Source organism: Homalodisca vitripennis, chromosome 1 (genome assembly GCF_021130785.1).
Source record: "Homalodisca vitripennis isolate AUS2020 chromosome 1, UT_GWSS_2.1, whole genome shotgun sequence".
Taxonomy (NCBI): Eukaryota; Metazoa; Arthropoda; class Insecta; order Hemiptera; family Cicadellidae; genus Homalodisca; species Homalodisca vitripennis.
The window spans coordinates 81,124,230-81,146,581 of NC_060207.1; the positions used below are offsets into that span (position 1 = coordinate 81,124,230).

Below are 22,352 nucleotides of genomic sequence, written 5' to 3' on the forward strand. Positions count from 1 at the left end.
AGTTTATTTTTATCTAACATCGAAAAATCTTTATACCTTTTTAAAAGTTTTTAGGACAGCCTTTTTTAAGCCATGAAACTTATTTTGAAAAACTATTAAAATTTTTTTGATTGCAAGAATGATTTGCATTCTTTTTATTGCAACTACTGCATAATCTATATATATAAAAGAAAGTCGTGTTAGTTACACTATTTATAAGTCAAGAACAGCTGATCCGATTTGGCTGAAAATTGGTAGGGAGGTAGCTAAGAACTGGGAGAAACACATAGGATACTTTTTATCCCGTTCCCGATTCAGGATTCCGCCCCACTGGTCTCTAAAAGTTACGGAAAAAACCCGTAAGAAATGCATTACAGCAAACATATGTTATTAAGTGAAAGGGCTGTTCAAATTGAATCAGCTGTTCTTTTTAAACATATATAATGCAACAAAAGAAATATACGTTTATATCATTTAATTACCATTTTAAATTTCTTTACATTTATAGTTTTAAAGCATAGAGTAAGCTTAAGAGAAACAGCAAATTTTGTTTCAACTGTTTCTGCAATCACTGTTAAGCATATACTTTTACTATCCAGATAATACAAATCAAATTTTTAATTTTTTACAATTCAAAGCAGTTATCTCTGCATCTTCAAGTCAGATACGTACATTATTTGCTATCATCATTTCGACATGCTTTCCATCGAACCATCTAACCTGTGGCACAAATACAAGGATAATATGGCAGAAGATATTTTACATCAAATTCGTGTCAGTTCAATAAATTACGATCTTGAAATGAATGAGGAGATACGGGCCTTGCTCTTGATCGAAGACATGAGTTATCTCAAAGTGTGGTAGTTTATTAGTCAGGTTAGGAATGCCAGCGCTAAATCGTAAAATGAATGACGCATTTAATCGAGAATTGGAATGGGAACGTGAATATGATCACCAGGAATTAGATTTAGTAGTTCAAACAAATGTGCCCCTGATGAACCCCCAACAAAGGAAGTTTATGATACATTAATGAAGGCAATTGATGATGGAAACGGTGGTTTATATTTACATGGTGGAACTGGTAAGACATTTCTCATGTCAGTAGTTTTAGCCACTGTTCGTGCAAGATCCAACATTGCAGTTTCAGTTGCTTCTTCTGGAATAGCAGCCCCATTGCTAGAAGGATGTCGTACGGCACATTCTGCATTAAAATTGCCGTTAAATCTTCAATATATTGAAGAACCAACGTGCAACATTACAAAGCGCTCCGCTATGGCGAAAGTTTTATCAGAATCGAAGATCATCATCTGGGACGAATGCACAATAGCGCATAAACGTGCATTGGAAGCGGTTAACCTAACATTGCAAAATATAGTAATGACTCAAAATGTTTTGGAGGCGCAACTATTTTACTGTCTGGCGATTTCCGCAAACATTGCCAGTAATTCCCAGATCGACTGCTGCCGACAGAATAAACGCTTGCCTCAAATCATCGAATCTATGGCGCTATGTTAGGAAACTTCAGCTGACAACAAACATGAGAGTTGCATTGCTGAACGATACATCTGCTGAAGATTCCTCTAAGTAATTGTTGACTATCGGTAATGGTCGAGTACCTGTCGACGAATCGAGCGGATTGATTTCATTTCCTCGGAATATCTGTAACTTTGTCTCATCGAAAAAACGAACTCATCAACAAAGTATTCCCAAACATCATTACTAACCTCAAAAATAATGAATGGTTGAGTGAGCGAGCAATTTTGGCAGCTAAGAATAAAGATGTAGATGACTTAAACTACATATTCAGAATGAGATCATTGGTACACTGCATTCTTTCAAATCTGTTGACTGTGTAACAAATGAAGATGATGCCACCAACTATCCAACTGAATGTTTAAACTCTTGGATGTACCTGGCACAATTTCCCCCCCCCCCCCCACCCCCCCCCCCCCCCACCCCCCCCCCCCCCCACCCCCCCCCCCCCCCACCCCCCCCCCCCCCCACCCCCCCCCCCCCCCACCCCAAAAAATTAAATTGTTTTGAATTAAAAACATGTAAACAGATAATGAAGACAAGTACAGTACGCGCGCTGAAGGTTCGGCTCCGAGTCAACCGAGCAGACTACGGCGGGGGACGGGTGGATTGCCCGATATAACAACTGTTCTGCAGACATCCGCCAATGTTTGGCCCGCTGCAGTCTGAATATTTATTGTCCCTGTTCTCAGGATTCTTTATACATCAGTGTTTCGTATTGATTCATCTGTCATAAAATTAGTGTATAAAAAAATACACCCCGAAACACTTTCTATTCGAATATAATACAATGAAAGTCAACATAATTTCATTAAAGTTTAAACTTTTAGTTTATCACAGATCACCACTATGGCCTAAAGTGTTTTTTTTTTTTTTTTCAGAAATAAACTATTGCAAAGTGATTCAATGTTAAACTTACAAATGGTATTGCCGTGTTGCATTTACGTGAATTGGCCATAAACTGTAGGGCAGCGGTGTCGGTGATACATTCCACTTCAGACTAAGTTACGGCTAACCTAAAATATGTATCTGAAAAAAGTTAAATCTAAAATTAACTTCAGTTCTTTCAGAAAAACTTTCCCGCTGGTGAAAGTTTCCTGACCAAATAATAAAAAAAATCCTCGCATACAAACTTTTTTGTATCACGATTTTGGCACAGTTAATTTTAAAATATATTTTATTAAAGAAAAGTAATAAAACATTGAAACTTAATACATCCATTAGCATTGGCATAAACAGGAAAATAGATCTGCGAAGTTTCAGAATTTTATTTGTACAGGAAGTTGGTCTAACCATAAGTTGATTGTCGAGCGAGAATTAAACACTGCCGTCCGTAACGGATCATTGGAGAGTCAATGTTTTTATTTGGTTAGTAGGGCAACGACAGGGCCGAACCTTCAGCGCGCGTACTGTACTGCTGTAAGTTTATAGTAATATATATATATATATATTTACTGACGATTGGTTCAGTAGTTTATGCGTGAATACAAAACAAACAAAAAAAGGGCACTTCTGCATTTATAATATTATTACGATTAGAATAAAACTAAGTATAATCATTGTATATAAGGGCTTTCTCTATTTTTCTTATTAATTACTACCAAAATTGAAGTTTTTTAAGCGTGTTTTAAAAACAAAGTGGTTAAATGACAATTTTGAAAAAAAAAAATAACATATGAATAATAATGAAAAATGTGATTTATAATGTTTTTAAAGCACACTTTTTGGGCTGGTTAGATGAAATGGAAAGACACCACTCAAAGGGTTATACAGGGTGTACATAAAGTCCTGCACGGGTATAATATTTTCTGAACGATAACAGATAAATCAACAAGATTTGGTACATCAATACTACACCTAAAAACCTACTTTTTGAAGGAACTATCAGTTTTCTGTAATATCATGGGGACGTCCCGTAAGGAGTCAGAAGGAAATCTTAAATAGGAGCATAGGTCAATATACACATCATTTTAAAGGGCTTATCTAGCAGAGTTTAATGCCGCAAACCGCACTCAAAAAGATTGATCCAGTACAAAATGGCGGCTGTTCAAAGGTTTTACTTGGTTACATTTTATTAGTAGCCATAACCCCAGTAAAGCAAAACTGCAACCAAACGAATACTGCAGCTAACTACTACATTATGCTTGTCAGTTGTACAGAAGTGAATTATGACGTTAGTTATCCTCAAGGGTTACAAATTTGGTCCTAATATATTGATAACGGGGAAAATCTGATAACAGTAACAATTAGAAATCTCTTATCTTAGCCGGTCGCAGTTAGGACTTTCCTATTTAGCCTGTCTATTCATACTAGGCGTATTTCTAGTTTTCTTGTTTTAGTTGTGCTGTCCATCCTTGGTATCAGTGCGCTTTAGTACAAAAGAGTTTGTCGTTTTGCTTGTAGTTCTTTCAACTACACTATGTCGCTTGACGAACGTGAACGTATAACACTTCGTATGATGGTTGGTTGGGGAAATAAATGACGAATACACGAGGAAGCATGCCATTTATTTAATTGACTACTTTCTCGAGAGGCAGCCAATTTCTATAACAACTGTAGGGAGGAACTGTTCAAACCTTTATCGGGAAACAGGAAGGGTCTAAGTGTTTACGATCGTCATTAGGTTCAGGGATGACTACTGCGGACAACCGAAGAAAACTATTTAGATGTATTGCAGTCATTTATTGAGAATCCGCAAGAGTCCTTACGCTCAGCGGCACAAAAATCATGACATCTCTGTTAACGTCTGGTTAAAAATCTTCTGAAAGGGTCTAATTTATTTTAAGCCTTAAAAAGTTTCATTTGGTGCTCGTACTTCAACGAAGGTGATTTCGATCGAGGTTTAAAATTTTGTGAAACTATGATGGCCAAAATAGATCGCACACGAATTTGATGTAATCAATATTGTGTTTTCGGGACGAGTGTTCATTTATGCTGAAATGGAAGCGTAATCAGGCACAATTGCCGTTACTGGTTAGTAGCGAAAATCCTCACTGGATACGGGAGGCACATACGCAGTATCCACTAAAGGTGAATGTATGGCTTGGTGTGTTGCGTAAACCAGTTGGTGGGGTCCTTTCATTATTGAAGGAAATTTAAATGCAATATGCATTACCAACGTTTTGCTTGGAAATGAAATTACACCATCACTTTGAAACTTGTTTGGAGGAACTTTTCCAGAATTTCTCGGGTTTCAACAGGACGGAGCCACCACACACACTACCGGCATCGTCGTTAAGAGCCTATTTAAACACTGTTTTTGGCAAAGGTGGATCGGAAGGCGGGGCGCCGTAAGAATGGCCAGCACGTTCACCTGATCTGTCTCCTTTAGACTATCTTGTTTTGGGGTAATATTTTTTAGGGTTTCCGTAAGGACAACGCCTACAATAACATAAGCCTCATTTATATTTAAATGAAACTGAGACAAAGAATACTTCCCCAAGAAATGTATGACGATTCCTCAATTTTGATCTGCAAAATTCTGTTAATAGTTATTATGTGCGTCTTTTATAACTATCAAAATAAACGGAGGTAGAAACATTTCGAACATTTACTCTGAAAACATAGTGGTAAGTAAACATTCTTTTTAAATAAAATATTTGAAAACAGCCGCCATTTCGTACTGGATCAATCTTTTTTGAGTGCTGGTTTGCGGCAATTAAACTCTGCTAGGACAAGCCCTTTAAAATGATGTCTATATTGACCTAAGCGGGGATGGACTGCGTACTAAAACAAGAAAACTAGGAAGAGCCTACTATGAATTGACTGGCTAATAGGAATGGTCCTCTAACGTGCGACCCAAAGATAAGAGATTTCTAATTGTTACTGTTATCAGATTTTCCCCGTTATCAATATATTAGGACCAAATTTGTATCCCTTGAGGATAACTAAGTTCATAATTCACTTCTGTACAACTGACAAGAATAATGTAGTAGTTAGCTGCAGTATTCGTTTGGTTTGCAGTTTTGCCTTTTTACTTGGGGTTATTGGGCTTACTAATATAATGTAACCAAGTAAAACATTTGAACAGCCGCCATTTTTGTACTGGATCAAATCTTTTTGAAGTGCGGGTTTGCGGCATTAAACTCTGCCATAGATAAGCCTTTTAAAAATGATGTGTATATTGACCTATGCTCCTATTTAAGATTTATCCTTCTGACCACCTTTACGGGGCGACAACGTCCCCCATGATATTACCACGAAAACTGATAGTTTTCCTTCAAAAAAGTAGGTTTTTAGGTGTAGTATTGATGTACCGAAATCTTGTTGAAGTTTATCTTGTTATCGTTCAGAAAATATTATACCTGTGCCTAGGACTTTATGTACAACCCTGTATATATTTTACAAACCTTAATGTTCTTGTAGAATAGCCACAGTAGGCCATAGCAACAAGGGAGCAGCAGCAGCCTCAGTAGCAGATGAGTGGCAGCCACAGAGGAGGCGTTGAACACAGATGCAAGCATATCTCCTGTTCACAACATGTTAAGATAGTAATTTCATAGTGATCTACGTACCAGTGCTAATAAACTTTTTAAAAAGAACAAAACTATGAATATAAACTCATATCCAGGATTTGAATTTAGTGGGCCCAACCCATTATCCCATATTTTATTGGTTGTTGAAAAATCTGTTCCTTGTTTGTAATATTATATGCCAAAGGAACAAAATTTTTACCTAACCCTTCCTGTGTGGATTAATTGGCCTCTAATTTTTTATTAAAGCCAAAACTTTAAGAATAGGTTAAATAGATTTATTTACATAATCAAGTTTCTTATACTATATTAATATTCCTAATAATCTCCTTACTATATTACAATGAATACTATGAAAAGTATTTTATTTTCATTGTCTTAACACTAATAATAGTCCTTTGTTAAAAAAAAAAAAAAAAAAAAAAAAACTAAACATCTGAAATCCGGTTTTCAGCCATCATACCAGTTCCCAAACTTTATTTACAAGTATGCAATGTTTAAGCCATATCCAAATTAATGTATAATTTTATTTCTACAAAGTTCTACCTTTTTTATATCAACATGTTTATTAGTCAAAATAAATCAGAGTAAACTTCAAATTAATATAATTCCTAATAATTTTACATTACATAAAATATTAAATAGGTCTACTAATGACAATACAAATACATTATAAGTAATCTCTTATTACATAACTGAGTTTTATCTACTCATTCATATTCTTTCATATTAAATTATATTCTGAACTAGCCTACTTATGTTTAAATCCTGTTGAAAGTAATATTATTTATATCAGCAAAAAATATTTGCTTACTTTTTCAGTATGCACATTAACAATATAATTTTTCTTTTAATGATATTACAAGAGTTAAAACCAAATCCCACCAATCAAGATTAGCTGCTATTTCAGTCAGCTGGGTATTGTTATGTTTAGTTTTACACGAATTTCTTATGATTGATACAAAGTTGTGACTTAGTTCGGTCTTCTTTTAACCCTCCAGCTGGTATGAAACAAATTTTCGTCACCAAATGTCCGTCCGATTTTGGCAACGACGAATATTTGTCGCCAAAGTAGACATGTACCGTTATTGAAATTTTAGGCAATTAAGGTCATATAAATGATTTTTATTTGATATATTCTGAATGAGCAATAACTATAGTACCGATTTACTGTTCTTACTTCGATTATTGTATTCTTTGTTTACCGAAAAACATCGTATTTTTGGACAGCTGACGTGAACGTAGTACGGGTCAACCACATTGTTGTGAAACTGTAAACAAGTACCGGGTTTTGTGTTTGAGGTTAAGAAGCCATTAGTATTTGGTGTTGTTATTATTCTTTTTTTAGCTTTCTTAGGTTATAGTTTTAGTTGTTCAGTATGGGTGAAAACTTTAGAGACCGATCAAATGATCTTAGAGAGCTCGCAGGGCGGGATCTAGGGACGCTGAGTGAAAAACGAAACTTTGTATATATTGTACGTCATATGTAAATAAGGTAAGATTAAAATTTATTATTTTATTTTTATTTTTGTTTTATCTGTCATAGTTATATACAGTAAGTATAAATGCAGTCAAGAGATTATGTTTACCCACGAACAATAATATTTATTTAGAAATGTACACATTTTTGAAAATATGTAAATATGGGTGCTTTTTCATACAAAGCTCTGTAATACATACGTTTTGAGGTAAAAGTTACTATAATTATATATTTTTGGAATCAGGACAACATTTCGAATAAGTTATACATTTACAGTTTTGATGTAAAGCTTATTGCTAAGCAGTTACATATTTCTTAAAAAAAACATTTTTCTTATATTTTGTAAAAAAAATAAAAATATGTTTCCATGGAAACAATAAGATATTGTTATTGTAATGCTTTCCATATAGTTGTGAATACATTGACATATAATAGTTTATATTTGGACTAACAGCTATGAAATGTGATAGATACATCATAAGAAACATCTGCGAGGATGTTAAAATAGAGCCGCCAGTACAGAGTGACACACCATTGCCAGTTCTAGGGTTAATTTTGATTTCCTCTGTAAACAAATGTTTATAAAGACATTTTCTTATTTAGAAAGTTTTGTGAATGGTGTTAATCTAAAGTATTATAAAATAGTGACTGGCTGGAGCCCAGTTAGTTTTACACCAACACACAAGCAGACCCCACACATGCAAGTGCAGAGGATTAGGACTGGCTGCATTTTCACTTTATTATTTACATAGTGTACTTCCCTAATCAAACCCAGATTTATGTTATTAGTAATTTTATCTTAAAAAGATTTCTATTTTTATATTTTAAACATCATAACAAGAAAAATTATACCAAACAATATATAATACTCGTACACTCAAATTGCCACAGAGTATTGCTTAGTCAAGAGTCTAAGACGTTACTGAACACCCTGGGACAGAAAACCGCTCTGTCTGCACCTGTGATTATGGGGGTGCATGTGAATACTTTATATTGTTTAACAATATTAGTTTTAAAATATTTTTAGAAACTTTATTACTAATTTTTTAACACCATACATCACTCATTCTACATATGAATAAAAGTTTATTACTCTTTTTGTATAATATATGATTAAATTAACATGATGCATAATACTTTGTTGTTATAATTCTTAGTAAAACAGATGTTCAATTTGTATTTTTAAACCCTTTCCTTTCCGGGCCAGGCGGCAATATATTGCCGCCATAGATTGTGTCTAAAAAGTGTCAGACAGCAAAATATTGCTGTCGGTGACATATGCGAAAAGCGCCAAGCGGCAATATATTGCCTCCTTGATATTCGACGTTTTCTTAAATAAATACGACGTCAAATGATTAAAGTTTTATGTTTTTTTTATTCCCTAGTATATTTGTAAATAATTAATATGAATATCATTTTTATTTTGGAGGTCTATGCATTTTTATTTTGTAATTGTTACGTGACATTATCAGCTGACTCGATCTTTCGTTGTTAATTCTTTATGCTTTAGTGTAATCGTATTATTGTATGCTGGATTCTTCTTCATTATTTTATTTTGTGGTTGTAAATATTAGTAGTTTTAGTTGTTATGTGCTCAGCTATTGTGTGTAGTAGTTACAATAAACAGACAATTTGCAATCTCACAGGAGTGAAATTGTAAATAGCACATTTGTAAATAGAAAAAGTGTAAATAAATTTCAAATAAAATTGTGAAAATATTTTTTAGTAAATAATGTTTTTTAACTGTATTGAAACTGTTTATGGATCCTACAATCATCTGTTTACCGGTACATCCATAATGTGAATATTTATTTTAAGTTTCTTGTAATGTAAGAGTCAGTTGCTTTAACACTTATAAAATGTTGCGAAGTACAATTATGTGTATTTATACAAAATGTGTCACAAAAAAATTATTTATGAGAGAAATAACACACAATTTTTGTACGGTTGTTCCTTTCTAAATGTATAACATAATAAAGTAGCTTCCCACAAAAATTATTTTTCCTTTTTTACTTATTTGCAAAAAAAATAAAAAAATAATTTTTTTAATGTAATCTATTAAAACATTTTTTTAAATTTTAAATTACTTAAAACTACATCTATATATTTTTTATTGATAGTATATATCTATACGAGTAATTTGGTGCAACTTTTAGGTCATTATCTAATTTGTATGAAAACTTATAAATTTTAATCTAAGAGACTGCAAAATCACCAATTTTAGCCTGGCACTTTTGATTAGTCACAAGGGGATATGAGATGTGAAAAAATTTTGCAACATCTCATATTTGCTCCTGGCCCTAAAAGGGTTAAAGTCTGTGTTTAGTTAGTAAGACATGCCAGCCAGCTAGGGGGTTAATCGTGCCACTAAGTACTCAGTGAGTGACTGAGTCTGTACACAATTAATTGCAAATTTCAAAGCGACTCACTGGTATAGGGTGAAGCCAACCTGCAGTCCTGAGGGCTTGCCGAGGGAGGAGAACGGCAGTTTGTGTCCTGCCCCTGAGTCCCCCCCACCCCCCACCACCACATGGCTGGCTCCCCCTGCAGAGGACTTACGATACGGAGCCCCCTCCAGCTTAAACTTCTCCACAAGTGCGATGATCTGCGTGTTGGACTCTATGAAACGCTCTCGTGACCGTCGGTCCACTGTCGAGAGGCATACTACAACATCACATCATACTAACTGATCGATGATTTCATCATACAATAACTGGTTCAAAATATCAGCCTCGCTACTTAAAACTAATAAACTATTCAACCAAGTGTCACTCATGCTTGTTCTGAGACAGGCTTTAACTGTTTTGGTCTTACTCATAGCTCTTCCAACTGAACAGCTGGTTACAGAGAGAGAAAGCAGAATTTTGTGGAGCCCATTCAAGTTAGGGAATCCAGAGAGCTGCTGAAAATATCTGTACGAACATGAATACTTTCATGAACAGATCTTGAAAACCACTGCAAACAACTATAATACTGTAAATGAAGAGACTGACACTTACGGTAATACATGAGGGGATTCTCCAACTGTGGACAAGGGAAGCCAATCGTGCGGAAGTACTCAAGCATCAGTCGGGTGGGTCCTGCGTACACCAAGTCTCCGAGACAGAGGTACGCTGCTCGGCGTCCAGGAATGGGAATACATCTGAGCGAGGTTTCTCCATTGTGAGGATGACAATACGTCCACGCCGGCGTGCATGTGATGATAACATTGACACTACCAGGTACGTAGCCAGGGGGTCCAAGTCTGCAGTGGGTTCATCGAGAAGCAGCAACACTGGACACACAAAGATATTTAAATGCATAGGCATCATATTATATAAATTGAATAAACACAGAAGATTATTTATTAAATCAAGAAGAGTTCTCATTTAAACAATTATCATTCAGTTGAAATAGGTAACACTTATAATGTCAGGCTTCTCTGAAACTGAACCACAATGTATGCTGGCAGATACACAATGCCTGTATGCTTCAAACCTTAATAAATCTACAAACAAGTTCAAAAATCAGCAACAATAATTTGATGGAGGGATTAAAACCTACAAAGAAGAAAAACAAACAACATGGAGTTAGAGTATTGATGTTCGCTGACATCCATGGTCGTGGATGTGCAACTCTAGTGTAGGACCAGCTTGGAGACTAGTTTGAAATCTCTACTATATTCAAGCCTAGAGCCAGTTTTGATGCTGTGGTTGAGAATATAGTCAGCCTTACAGAGAGCTTTATTGTAAGACTTTGTTATCATTATGGGATGAAGTAATGGTATTGGCCACTGTATCAGGGATTTTAATATACGAAGTGTTTTACCAATTGTTGATAACTCTGATATTATTATTCCAAGCCTTCCATTTGTTATGCTAAACCTATGCCGAACAAAGATATTGTGAACTGTAATAAATTGAAAAACGTGTATTTCATAACTTTCTAAACATAATGATAACGTGTTATTGATGACAGTATGTACATTCAACAGAAAAGACCATACTGATTACATTTTAACAGTGTAGGTAAAATTAAGTTTTGATCAATAGTTTATATAAATACTATGCTATCTTAATTGTCCGAACACTCCTGCTACCTTTTTGCAGATGACATCGCTTTGAATTCAAACCATAACAATTTATTTGAATTAGGTATTTTACAAAATTAAAAAATGAAATTGTGGAAAATTTATGCACAACCAACAAACTAAAACAAAATACTACAAATCTTGAAACATACAATTTTTCTGTAAACATAGCCATGAGTAAATTTTTTTGGGGGTTACAATACAGTCAAATTGAATTGGGATAATTATATAGAGTTAGTTGCAACAAGAGTTTTCAAAGAGATTTTTATGCTTCAGCAATTAAAGTGGGTGAATCAAAATTAATATTTTTAAGAGTTTCTCGTATTATGTCCATGTTCATAGCCATCTTTCTTACTGCACTATTGTAGGGGGGCACCACTCATCAGTCTCACACTTATTTCTGTTGCAGAAAAGAGCTTTGTGAATCATGTCTGGAGCCAGGCATGATAAACATTGTTCACCACTTTTTTTAAAGCATAGATTTATACATATATCTTGCAGTGTTTGACATTTGTGAAGGAGAATAGACACAAAATTAAGGATTATTCCAAAGAACACAGCCATGAAACCAGAAATTGTTTCAAATTAATTAACAATATTTGTTCATATAGCAATTCGTACTCATGTTTTTATGGCAGCAGTATTAGATTTGTTGACTTTTTGCCTAAATAAATAAAAGAACTCTCTCTTCATTCATTTTAAACATATATTAAAAATAAACTAATGGAAAACTGTTTATACTCCACAGGAGACTTTTTTACGCTGTTTTTAATTGTTATTTGTTGATTTTTATTGGTTAATTGTTATTTTTGTTTGTTATTTTTCTTTTACCAATGCTATTGCAATAAATATTCATTTTTCCATATTACTGAAAATGGGTTCATGTGTAAAAACTTCAGTTTTACTATTAGTATTCAGTGTAAAAAAGATAGTTTTAGTACAATAACTGTAACTATCTATAATAAAAACAATGACGGATGCCTATACTGAAAAGTTGTTGGGTAATTAATGATTTGATTTGATTTTAAGACACCCTTGCTGTTGAACCTAAATATGTTGAACAGACTCAAAATAAAAAGTTTTAACTATTCGTTGTTGTGACTTTTACATTTAGTGTTATGGTGTAGAAGCTTTGTCTCTCAGCCACTTTTTTAGATTCAAGATTATTTATTTGTCATTAGATAATAATTTTGTTAGAACAGACTTCATCAATATAATAACAGTAACAATACAAGTAGTATAATGAAAATAAATAAAATTAAATAGCATTAAAATAATAGTAAAGGTTTTACAAAATAAGATACAATTACATGTTCTAATATAGTTTTGTACTGCTAATAGCACGGGAGCTAGCAACGTTTCTAAAACAAGAATTTCAGGTCAGCTGAAATTTTGATATGCTGTCTTTCTTGCTCTTTCGGTTGGAGTCCGGGCTATCTGGCTGGCGGGTAGTGGTTGCGTTTATTAATGCGCATCTTACCTGAACAGGTAAAAAATCCTGGAGCGCTTCGGCAAATGGACAACATGGCGTCAGTCTAAAGTCACATGTGTTTCTGTAATTAAAAAAAAAGCACTTCAAACTGTCTCTCTCAAACCACCTGTCTTATTTATTTCAATAGGCAGTTCAATGTCACGGTACTTTAATTTATATTTTAAACGTATATTCAAAACTTCCTGGCACTTTTTCAGTTTATCAACCACGAAAAGAATGATTTTATCTTTATGTCCTTTACAGAAACACGTTTCATTTTACCACTGGCGATTGTAGCGAAATTAATAAATAAACATCACAAATAACACAAACACAAAACAAACATGTGACTTTAGACTGACGCCATGTTGTCCATTTGCCGAAGCGCTCCAGGATTTTTACCTGTGCAGGTAAGATGCGCATTAATAAACGCAACCACTACCGCCAGCCAGATAGCCCGGACTTCAACCGAAAGAGCAAGAAAGACAGCATATCAAAATTTCAGCTGACCTGAAATTCTCTCTCGAAAAACGTTGCTAGCTCCTATACTATAAAGCAAAACAGAAAATACATAATCAGTCTACAGTATTCAAAAGAATGATTGAAATTTCTTTTATGTGCGCAATATTTAAAACTATTAATAAGAAAGAAATATGAATAATAAGAATATTTCCATATAATGAAACAAGGGACTCTTATATACACTGTGACTATCAAAGAATAACATTACTTGGTCTAATAAAATAACAATATTAATAAAGCAATGAGTAGTAAAAATAAGCAAATAAACAATAGCAATAAATAAATTATAATAATAACAATACATAAATAATAACAATAAATAAATAAAAACAATAAATTTTTCTATTTATTTCAAAATATGTCAATAAAAATTAATCTGGACTAACACAATAATATATCTAATAAGTAGATAACATAGAACTTAACATTTTAGATGATCAACAATGGTTGCTAAATAATTGTCAACTGTACAGAATGTTTGATATTTTATCTTTTGACAATTTGCTAAGTACTATTTTAAATTTATACAGGCTGAAATACCACACACTTTCTGGCAGTATATTAAAAAGCTTAACTTTCATTTAACTATGGCTGTTTTTAGTTTTTTTCAAGAATAACCTTACATAATCTAACATATACGTAATTCTAGTCTTATATACATGAACATCGTCTATAATTTTGTAGACGTTCTTTTAACATTTACAAGACTGAAATATACGTACAGACAAGTTAATGTCATCATATTTAGTTCTCTAAAGGCTGTTAAACAAGAAGCGCCTTCTTCATGGCCAAAGGGTTTTTAAATTTTAAATCATCTGTTTAGGCTGTTAACAGTGACAGTTCAAGAGATGGAGGACCCTGGGTAATACGTTATCGTGTGGCTCCTAATGCTGAGGGTTGGCGGTATGCAACTCCCCTCAATCTAAGGATCAAGGGAGATAGTTTGAGAGCAATTTCAAACAAATGTTATTATTACACATTTTTCATATCTTGAAAGATTTCAAGATGGGAGCTGTTTGAAGTTTGGAGAAGGATTGATTATATATCTCAGTTATTACATATCATACACCAAAATGGAAAAATTTTAAAGTTCTCAGGTAATTCTTAACAGTGATTATTCTTAAATATTTGTTAAATCTAAAAAAGTTTTAAGATAATGACTGTATTAAAGATTGAAAAATATATAATAACAATGTAAAAATAGTGCTTTCTTTGTCAAGCTCATTTTGAACTTTGACAAAATCCGAAAAACATTATTCTTGGAAATATTTTTTGTTTATATTGTGTTTCTGCAAGCCCACCACAATATTGTTTACTATATGCTATAATTGTTATCTTAAAACAATCTTAAATCTTCCAACATAGTTTTTTCAACAAAAATATTAAACTTTCTAAAGTTATCTCCCTCCAAACCATTCCCATCACCATTCCACCCCTTCAAGTATTAAATTTTATAATTTTAAGACAGTTGTATAATTATGTAATGTCTCAATTATAAGTTAAAATTTGTTAATTAATTTTAAATTAGCTAGTATATGAGGATATTTGGCACAAAACACCCAGACAAGTCAGAGTACAGTTCTGAAATAAGCCAACATGTAATAGGCTAATTGTTGTTATTATATTTAACATGTAATAGGCTAATTGTTATATTATATTTTGAATGTAAATTTTAGTGTCTTAAAAATATGAATTACTAATAAACTTTTTAATATTGTCAATAATATAATTTTTTTACTACATTTTCAAACAAAAAGAATATTACAAAATAGAATATAATAAGGAAAAGTCTTGGATTTCTTATAACTTAAATATAAAAAATCACAAAACTCTAAAATTTGACTTACTGACAAAGAGTAATAAATGTAGTTGCTAGCTCCAGAGTTCAAAATTTATCTAGCTTATAAAATTTTAAATAAATAAAATAAAAAGTAAGAATAAAATACCATATAATACTCTTAGCAAAACTCTCCTTGAAACGTTTTCTTTAGAGAAAAAAATCTAAAAATTAATGTTACAATTCTCTTAACAAAACTCTCTTTGGAACATTTTCTTTAGAACAAAAATTTAAAAATTAATGTTACATAGTATAAATATAAATTATTGTTGTACTTTTATAATTACCTGGGCACACCAAAAATTACACTGAACACTAAAGGAAGTAAATTCATACATATCAATACTTATTTATTTGTGCACAGAAAGGACAAATATGAAATGTCAGTATATAAGGTGAGCAAAATTATGAACAACATTAATATTACAAGAACCATTGAAGAAATAAATTAACTACTTTTCATAATTTAACCAAACAACAAAGCTTAAGTAAACAAACATTCTGATCAGCTGAACATTTTAAATTTGATAGTGCAGATTTTAAATATAAGACATAATATGAAACTTTTTTAAATTATAGTCCAAAACTTGTAAACAACAATTGATATTAAAGGATAATCTTATATATATAAAAATCTTGAGTCACGATGTATGTTGCCAATAAACTCCAAAAACGACTGAACCAATTTCAATCAAATTTCACATGTATCCGTAATTTAGTCTAACTTAGAAGATAGGATAGTTATTATCTGAATTATTCGCTTATGTCGTGAATATAAACGAATAAAATGAAGAAAAGTTTTCAAAGCGCCTGCACATTATAACCTGCAATTACGAGATAGATACGTATATTAAACAGTGAAACACTATTTGAAGGCGCTAAGTTATGATGTATAATTGTCTAAACTAAATTTTTAGTTGAACTTAAAGTTGAGTGGTAGACCACTTTGTAATAAAATACATTATGCATGTACAATACATTTTTGACATATTTTCTTGATCGTGACATCAAGGTAAAATCTACATCGGGGTTGGAAATATAATTTACTTCAACCAGAAATGCTCATACGCGGGCAAAACTTACGAAAAGCGTGCGAAGCCGCGGCGGGAAACAGCTAGTTAATTAATAAAGTTCATTAATTAGTCCTAATTAAAGCAGATTAAATAGTATTTCTGTAAACTGTATATCTTATAAAGCCATTTATACAGAAAGTTAAATATAAAAGCTATTATTGATTGAGTAATGTGAATAAAAAATTGAATATACTTATCTTAAGCTCCTAGTTTTGACTTTCAGTTAGATTGCAGAATATCAGGAGCAATAATTAAACTGTTAGTCACACTCTTTAAATATGGTGGAGTGTTCATATCTGATGTGCGTAAACAGATAATCTGGTACAAGCTAACAAATGCCAACAAAAGTTGATTGGCTAATTGCTCAATTGCAGGCTTAATATTTATACAAGTTACAACTAGGCTGAAGAACTAGGAATTACTTTTTATTCCCTTCAATTTTAAGTTGTATCTACCCCTTTATAAATGTAAACCATAACTAGGTGGTAGTTATTACTACTTTTTATTCACTTCATCCATTGTTTCATAAAGCTTCCTAGAAACAGTTTATGCTGGGTTCTAACAAAACTGTACAGGTAATTATGCCATTAATTTAATCTTTTTTTAAGATTTTAATGGAGATAGATCCCCAAACCATAAAGAACTGTGTGAGTCAAAATTAGATGCCAATTTAACACCTCCATCCTCCACCTCATAAACTGACCGACTTGGACTCTGCAATCTCAAATCTTGGATATACTGCTGGTTAAAATACTTCCTTTATAATCTTTCATTAAATGTACTTATAGAAAATAAATGTACAATCTATACAACTTACCATGAGTAAAAAGCATGTTTTAGCCAAGACAAACCAGCACTGCCTTACCTGGATCTTTGATGAGCTGCATGCCTACAACAAGCCTGCGGTGTTCACTGACCGTAAGGTTGGCAACACTGCGTCGTGCCACCACCTGACTCAGGGCCAGGTCTGCCAACACCTGCCGCACTCGGGAACTGCGCACATATCCAGATACCTCCAAACGAGAGATATTTTATTGATTACAGATGTGTGGCTTCACCAAAGGCATACCCAAAGTTTCTTCTTTGGGAAATAACTTTATATCAAATATCTCCATGATCACTATTGTATAAAATAACCTGTATAACGTTGTTATTATTAAGATAAAGTTAACACAAATCATTATTGAATACTAAAAATACAGTTATATCATGGGATACAATATTTAGGAAAAATGTAGATCAATTTCATAATTTTGAGGGGAATTCGTCCCCTCAACCCATATTCTTTCTAGGTATGTTAACGCTTTAATTTCATAAAAGGTCTGTCTATCATTAACTCAATAGCAAAGAACTTTGAAATAATATACATACTAATTTAAAATGTATATAGAGCAATCCTATAAGTTAATAACTCAAAACTTTAGCATTTATTCTTTATTCAATAAAATGAATCAATTCACGTTTTATAATATTTCAGGAAACACTTCAGAACATCTATTTTAATTCAGGATATTCACAGTACTGATTCATAGAAATTCCTGAAGAGGTTATGGAGGAAAATTTATTCTCCTCATGATTGCAAACTGTATCTAATGTTCTTGGAAGTTATTTGTTGAGCATGGGAAAATCTTAATGATATTTCTTAGATGGGACAAAATGTCCCATAAATATCTCTCAATACAACCTGCAAGGGGATATTCAAATAGAGAACTAAGGAATACCAATAAGGATTTCCCTCAGGGATATTCCACGATAAAGATATTGGATGGAATATCCAGGATAATCAAATACTTAACACATTTGAAGGTTTCTTATGAATATCCTCATTACATGATAGGATTTTATTTATATACTAATAGGATATTCTTGACACATATTGAGGATGTACCATTGCTGCAGAGTTACTTTAAAGAATACCATTGTTAGACTATTTACTATTATTTTCAGAATATAAGCTTAATATATCATTAACATTAAAACTCTATATGTGGAAGTAATTACTGTGTACATGTATTGAGAAAAGTTCATTGTCACCCTTTGAGAAAATTACCTTTAGTGACAAAGTCATATTTTTTGTCTTTCTTAGAACACGACTTTCTAAAGAAAAAAATATTAGAGTAGCACACAGTAATATATCTATTAATAAATTATGATAGTTCTAGAAGAATTTTGCACAGTGCTCCCCTGATTTTTACTGGATAGGATAGTTTCTTGGAACTGCCATCCTTGATAACTCTGACAGTAACCCTGAAATCTTCTTCAAGGAAACTTAATTAACCAACTACCAGCTTTCTCACAATATAGATTCCCACCAAAAAATATATGACTGAAATGGTTAATATTACCTGTGATCCGATGGAGAGGTTAGCACTATAGTGGAGGGTTTGTTCCACGGAGAGGCTCGGTAGTAAGTCAGTACGATGGCTGACGTAGCCACAACATCGCTGGTAGAGGCTCAGAGTCATCGGGGCTCCATCTAACAGAATCTGGCCCCGTGTGGGCCCACGGCTGCGGCGGGATATAACCTCCAACAATGCTCTCTTGCCACTCCCTATACAACAGATAGAAATCAAATCACCATAGTGATTGTCAAATTTGCAGAGAATGTGATGCAGTGCACTACAAACCAACATTTTAGAAAAACATAAAAAAATAAATTGTTGCAGTTTTTACCTTTTCTTTGTCTTACGTTTACTGTTTAGCAATGTCAGAATAAAACTAATTCTATAATGAATAAAATATTATTTAGGAGAGTATTTTTTTAATTTAAAGATTTTTATTAATATTGAAGATATTTAGAACCTTAATATATGAAGTATAGCCTCTAGTATGATCTCTTAGCATAGTCTTGGAGTTTATTCAGTCACTTTTCCACACAAGTGACAATGAAACGTCTTCCTAAGATCACAGAATATGCCAATCAAGGAGAGTTTATTATCAATAGATGTGATAATGAAATGTACAAAATAAAAATGGCAAATGGAAAGGGGAGATGGGGGGAATGCAGTGCATGGTCCTAGAGTGTTAAATAAAGGGCAGAAAACCAAAGATAGGTCAAGGAACAAAGGGGGTAGGAAAGAGTAGAAATGAATCAAATATTTTATTTCATTTCATTTCAGTTTCAAAAACTCAAATAGAAACAAAGTTATTGAGAAAGAAGTTATAGATCTACATTTGTTATACTTCAATCCTCCTAAGACAAGGTCGAAAATCCCAGATATGAATGGAAACTGTTCAATGGCAGATGGGCATGTGCATCGAATGACCTGACATCTTACTAACAAATTGATTAATCTGTATTACAACTTGTAGCTGGTTTAAAGATTCATACTATTTTATGTTAGTCTATTTAATTCGTTAGTTTTAATCCAAATTCAACAATTTGTATGCTAAAGTATTAATATAATATTAGAGTGAGAATATGACAACTATGATTGAAATATAATCCAGTTAACTTAAGTATGATTAACTCTACCTTTTGAACCAAGGACTGCAAGTACCTCTCCAGCTCTCACTTCCAGGGAGATGTCCTTCAAAATGAGTCCTGTCTGGACACTGCCACATAATCTCTGGAAGCAGGAGCCTGGCTCAACCTAAATACCAAGAACGACACAATCTTTAAATATTGCATGAACTACCAAATGCACATTATTATAAATTTTAAAAGAGCAGACATGTTTGTGTAGGCCCACAATGTGCAATCATGCTAAAGTGAATTTCTAGAAGTATTCTTCTATTATAATTGTAAAAATAACTTAGTCTTCATAAATAATGCTAGTTCTAAATGTCTACGTTAATCAAATAATTTAGTACAATTTAATCATCTACATACTAATTATATAATAATGTCTACATTATTTTTTAAACTCTGTCAGTTTATTACTAATTAATATCCTGGGCATTGCTAATAAATGTATTTATGTAATCAAATGGGACTACCATCTGTAAAAACATTCTTCATTATTTATCATTAACTTTACAAAAATATTACTTCATTCAGTTTATAGTATCATTATATTTTCCGTACTTAATGTTGAAATTTAAAATGTTATTATTTGTCTAACATATTCTTCTTCATTTTAATATTAAGTAGGAAATTAACAAAATGAATATTAAATTGGATCTAGATAAGAATATAAAAATACAGGAAGTAAAAAATAAGGATGGTACATATTAAAAAACTTATTACATTGTGTTTTTATTAATTCTATAACTAATTTAGTTGTAACTACAGACAATAACGTTTAACATGACATGCAGTGCATGGTCCTAGAGTGTGAGATAAAGGGCAGAAAACCAAAGATAGGTCAAGGAACAAAGGGGGTAGGAAAGAGTAGAAATGAATCAAATATTTTATTTCATTTCAATTCAGCAATATTTTAATGTTGGCAAGAGTATTTAAGTTTTCAGTAACCATGAAAAGTGAATTTTGTTAAAGTCCATAAAAAAAAGTTTTTGGAGAAAGGTTTGTTGAAAGTGATTTGTAAAGATTTTTTTGTTTAGAAATAAATCACCAATATTTCAATATTTCTTTGAATTTCCGACTTCGAAACTTTGACTGTATCATGTATTTGAATATAAAAAGGAAACTGTCGGGATGAGAGATGCCCGAAATCTGTTAACTGGGGCCTCCCGATTTCTGGTTACGGTCATGAGAAAGCTCCTGTGTTTGGATTTTTGCATCCACCTTCTGTAGAAGGCGCATAAATATGTTGTAACGTTTCCTACGAAATTATATGCAATAATGAGAATAATAATTATATACATTTAGAAGTACAGCAATTTACGTATGTATATTCTAATTTATTTATTCTTATTCATACTTGCCTGACCAGTGTGGAATATGTTGCTTAGTTCTAATGTGTAATCGTTTGCAAGCATCTTGAAGATGTAACTAAAAGTCTAAATAAATAACATAATATCAATTTTTAAAATATCAGTGGTTTATCAAAAAGTTTGCGTAGGTAACAACAATCACTGCACTACATAGACGGCCGTCTCTCGGACTAACTCGATTCAGTTGCCTGTGTCGTACTCGTACTCGTAACATGCGTCAGATGGCAGCAACAACACAGCAATACTGTTAGAACCAGTGTTGCCAATATCATGTTGACGAAATTCCCTATCAAAATTGACAAATCCCTAACTTCTGGTAGCGACCTTCGCAAATAAATATTACTCTAAGAAATCTCCAACTGTTTACACAATGTTTGGATAAAAATAAATAAATAGATTATGTATTTGTAACTTTTTGTAGATTACGCATTCATTACATCTGCGTGAAATTAATATTCATCATGTTTACTAGAGTCGAAGCTGATTTTGAGGCATAAGGTGGTATTTCCAGAAAGGACTGCCACTTTCAAAAGATGTACGTATAGAGGATGTGTCCCCGTCCACATGAATTATGAAACGATGGATTTAGGAATCTCCAAACTCAAATTGTGGATGCCATTGGCAAGCAATGCAATAATGAATCGAATTAAGGACAATTAGAATATATAAAAGGCGAGGAAACTTACACGAATATGTAGACATCTCAAATAAATTGTCTGATTTTCAGTATAATCTAAACCACGCAATGCAGAATCTGAGTTAGAAATGTGTAGGATTAAATATTGTATGTGGCATTAGACTATCAGTACTGACAACCTCTGAGTGTGCCGACTCTTCTCCACATCGGGGGTGATAAGCAGTGTGCAACTATATATGCAAGCTCTAAGACAAAAAGGCATAAATCAGTCAATTTTCCAAAAAAGTATAAATTGAAAGCGGAGGTTTCTAAAGCAGTAAAATGTTGAAAGACATTTTAGTTTTTAATGACATTTTAATTGGATTTAAAGAAGCACAAGTAACGCACACTTGATACCTCCTCTTGTATTCACACTGGCTCTATTGAAGGCAAGAGCAAGGTCA

General features: G+C 32.8%; 1 protein-coding gene across 1 annotated transcript; it reads right to left on the minus strand.

Annotated features, from left to right (window-relative positions):
* Positions 1 to 5,862: 5,862 nt before the first annotated feature.
* Positions 5,863 to 21,499, minus strand: LOC124367802 (ATP-binding cassette sub-family G member 5-like). Its single transcript, XM_046824965.1, is given in 8 exon segments — positions 5,863 to 5,980; positions 9,894 to 10,128; positions 10,464 to 10,584; positions 10,587 to 10,738; positions 17,302 to 17,449; positions 18,782 to 18,987; positions 19,912 to 20,029; positions 21,264 to 21,499. Coding segments are annotated over 8 exon segments (1,152 nt in total). The 5' UTR covers positions 21,318 to 21,499.
* Between the last annotated feature and the right edge of the window lie 853 nt (positions 21,500 to 22,352).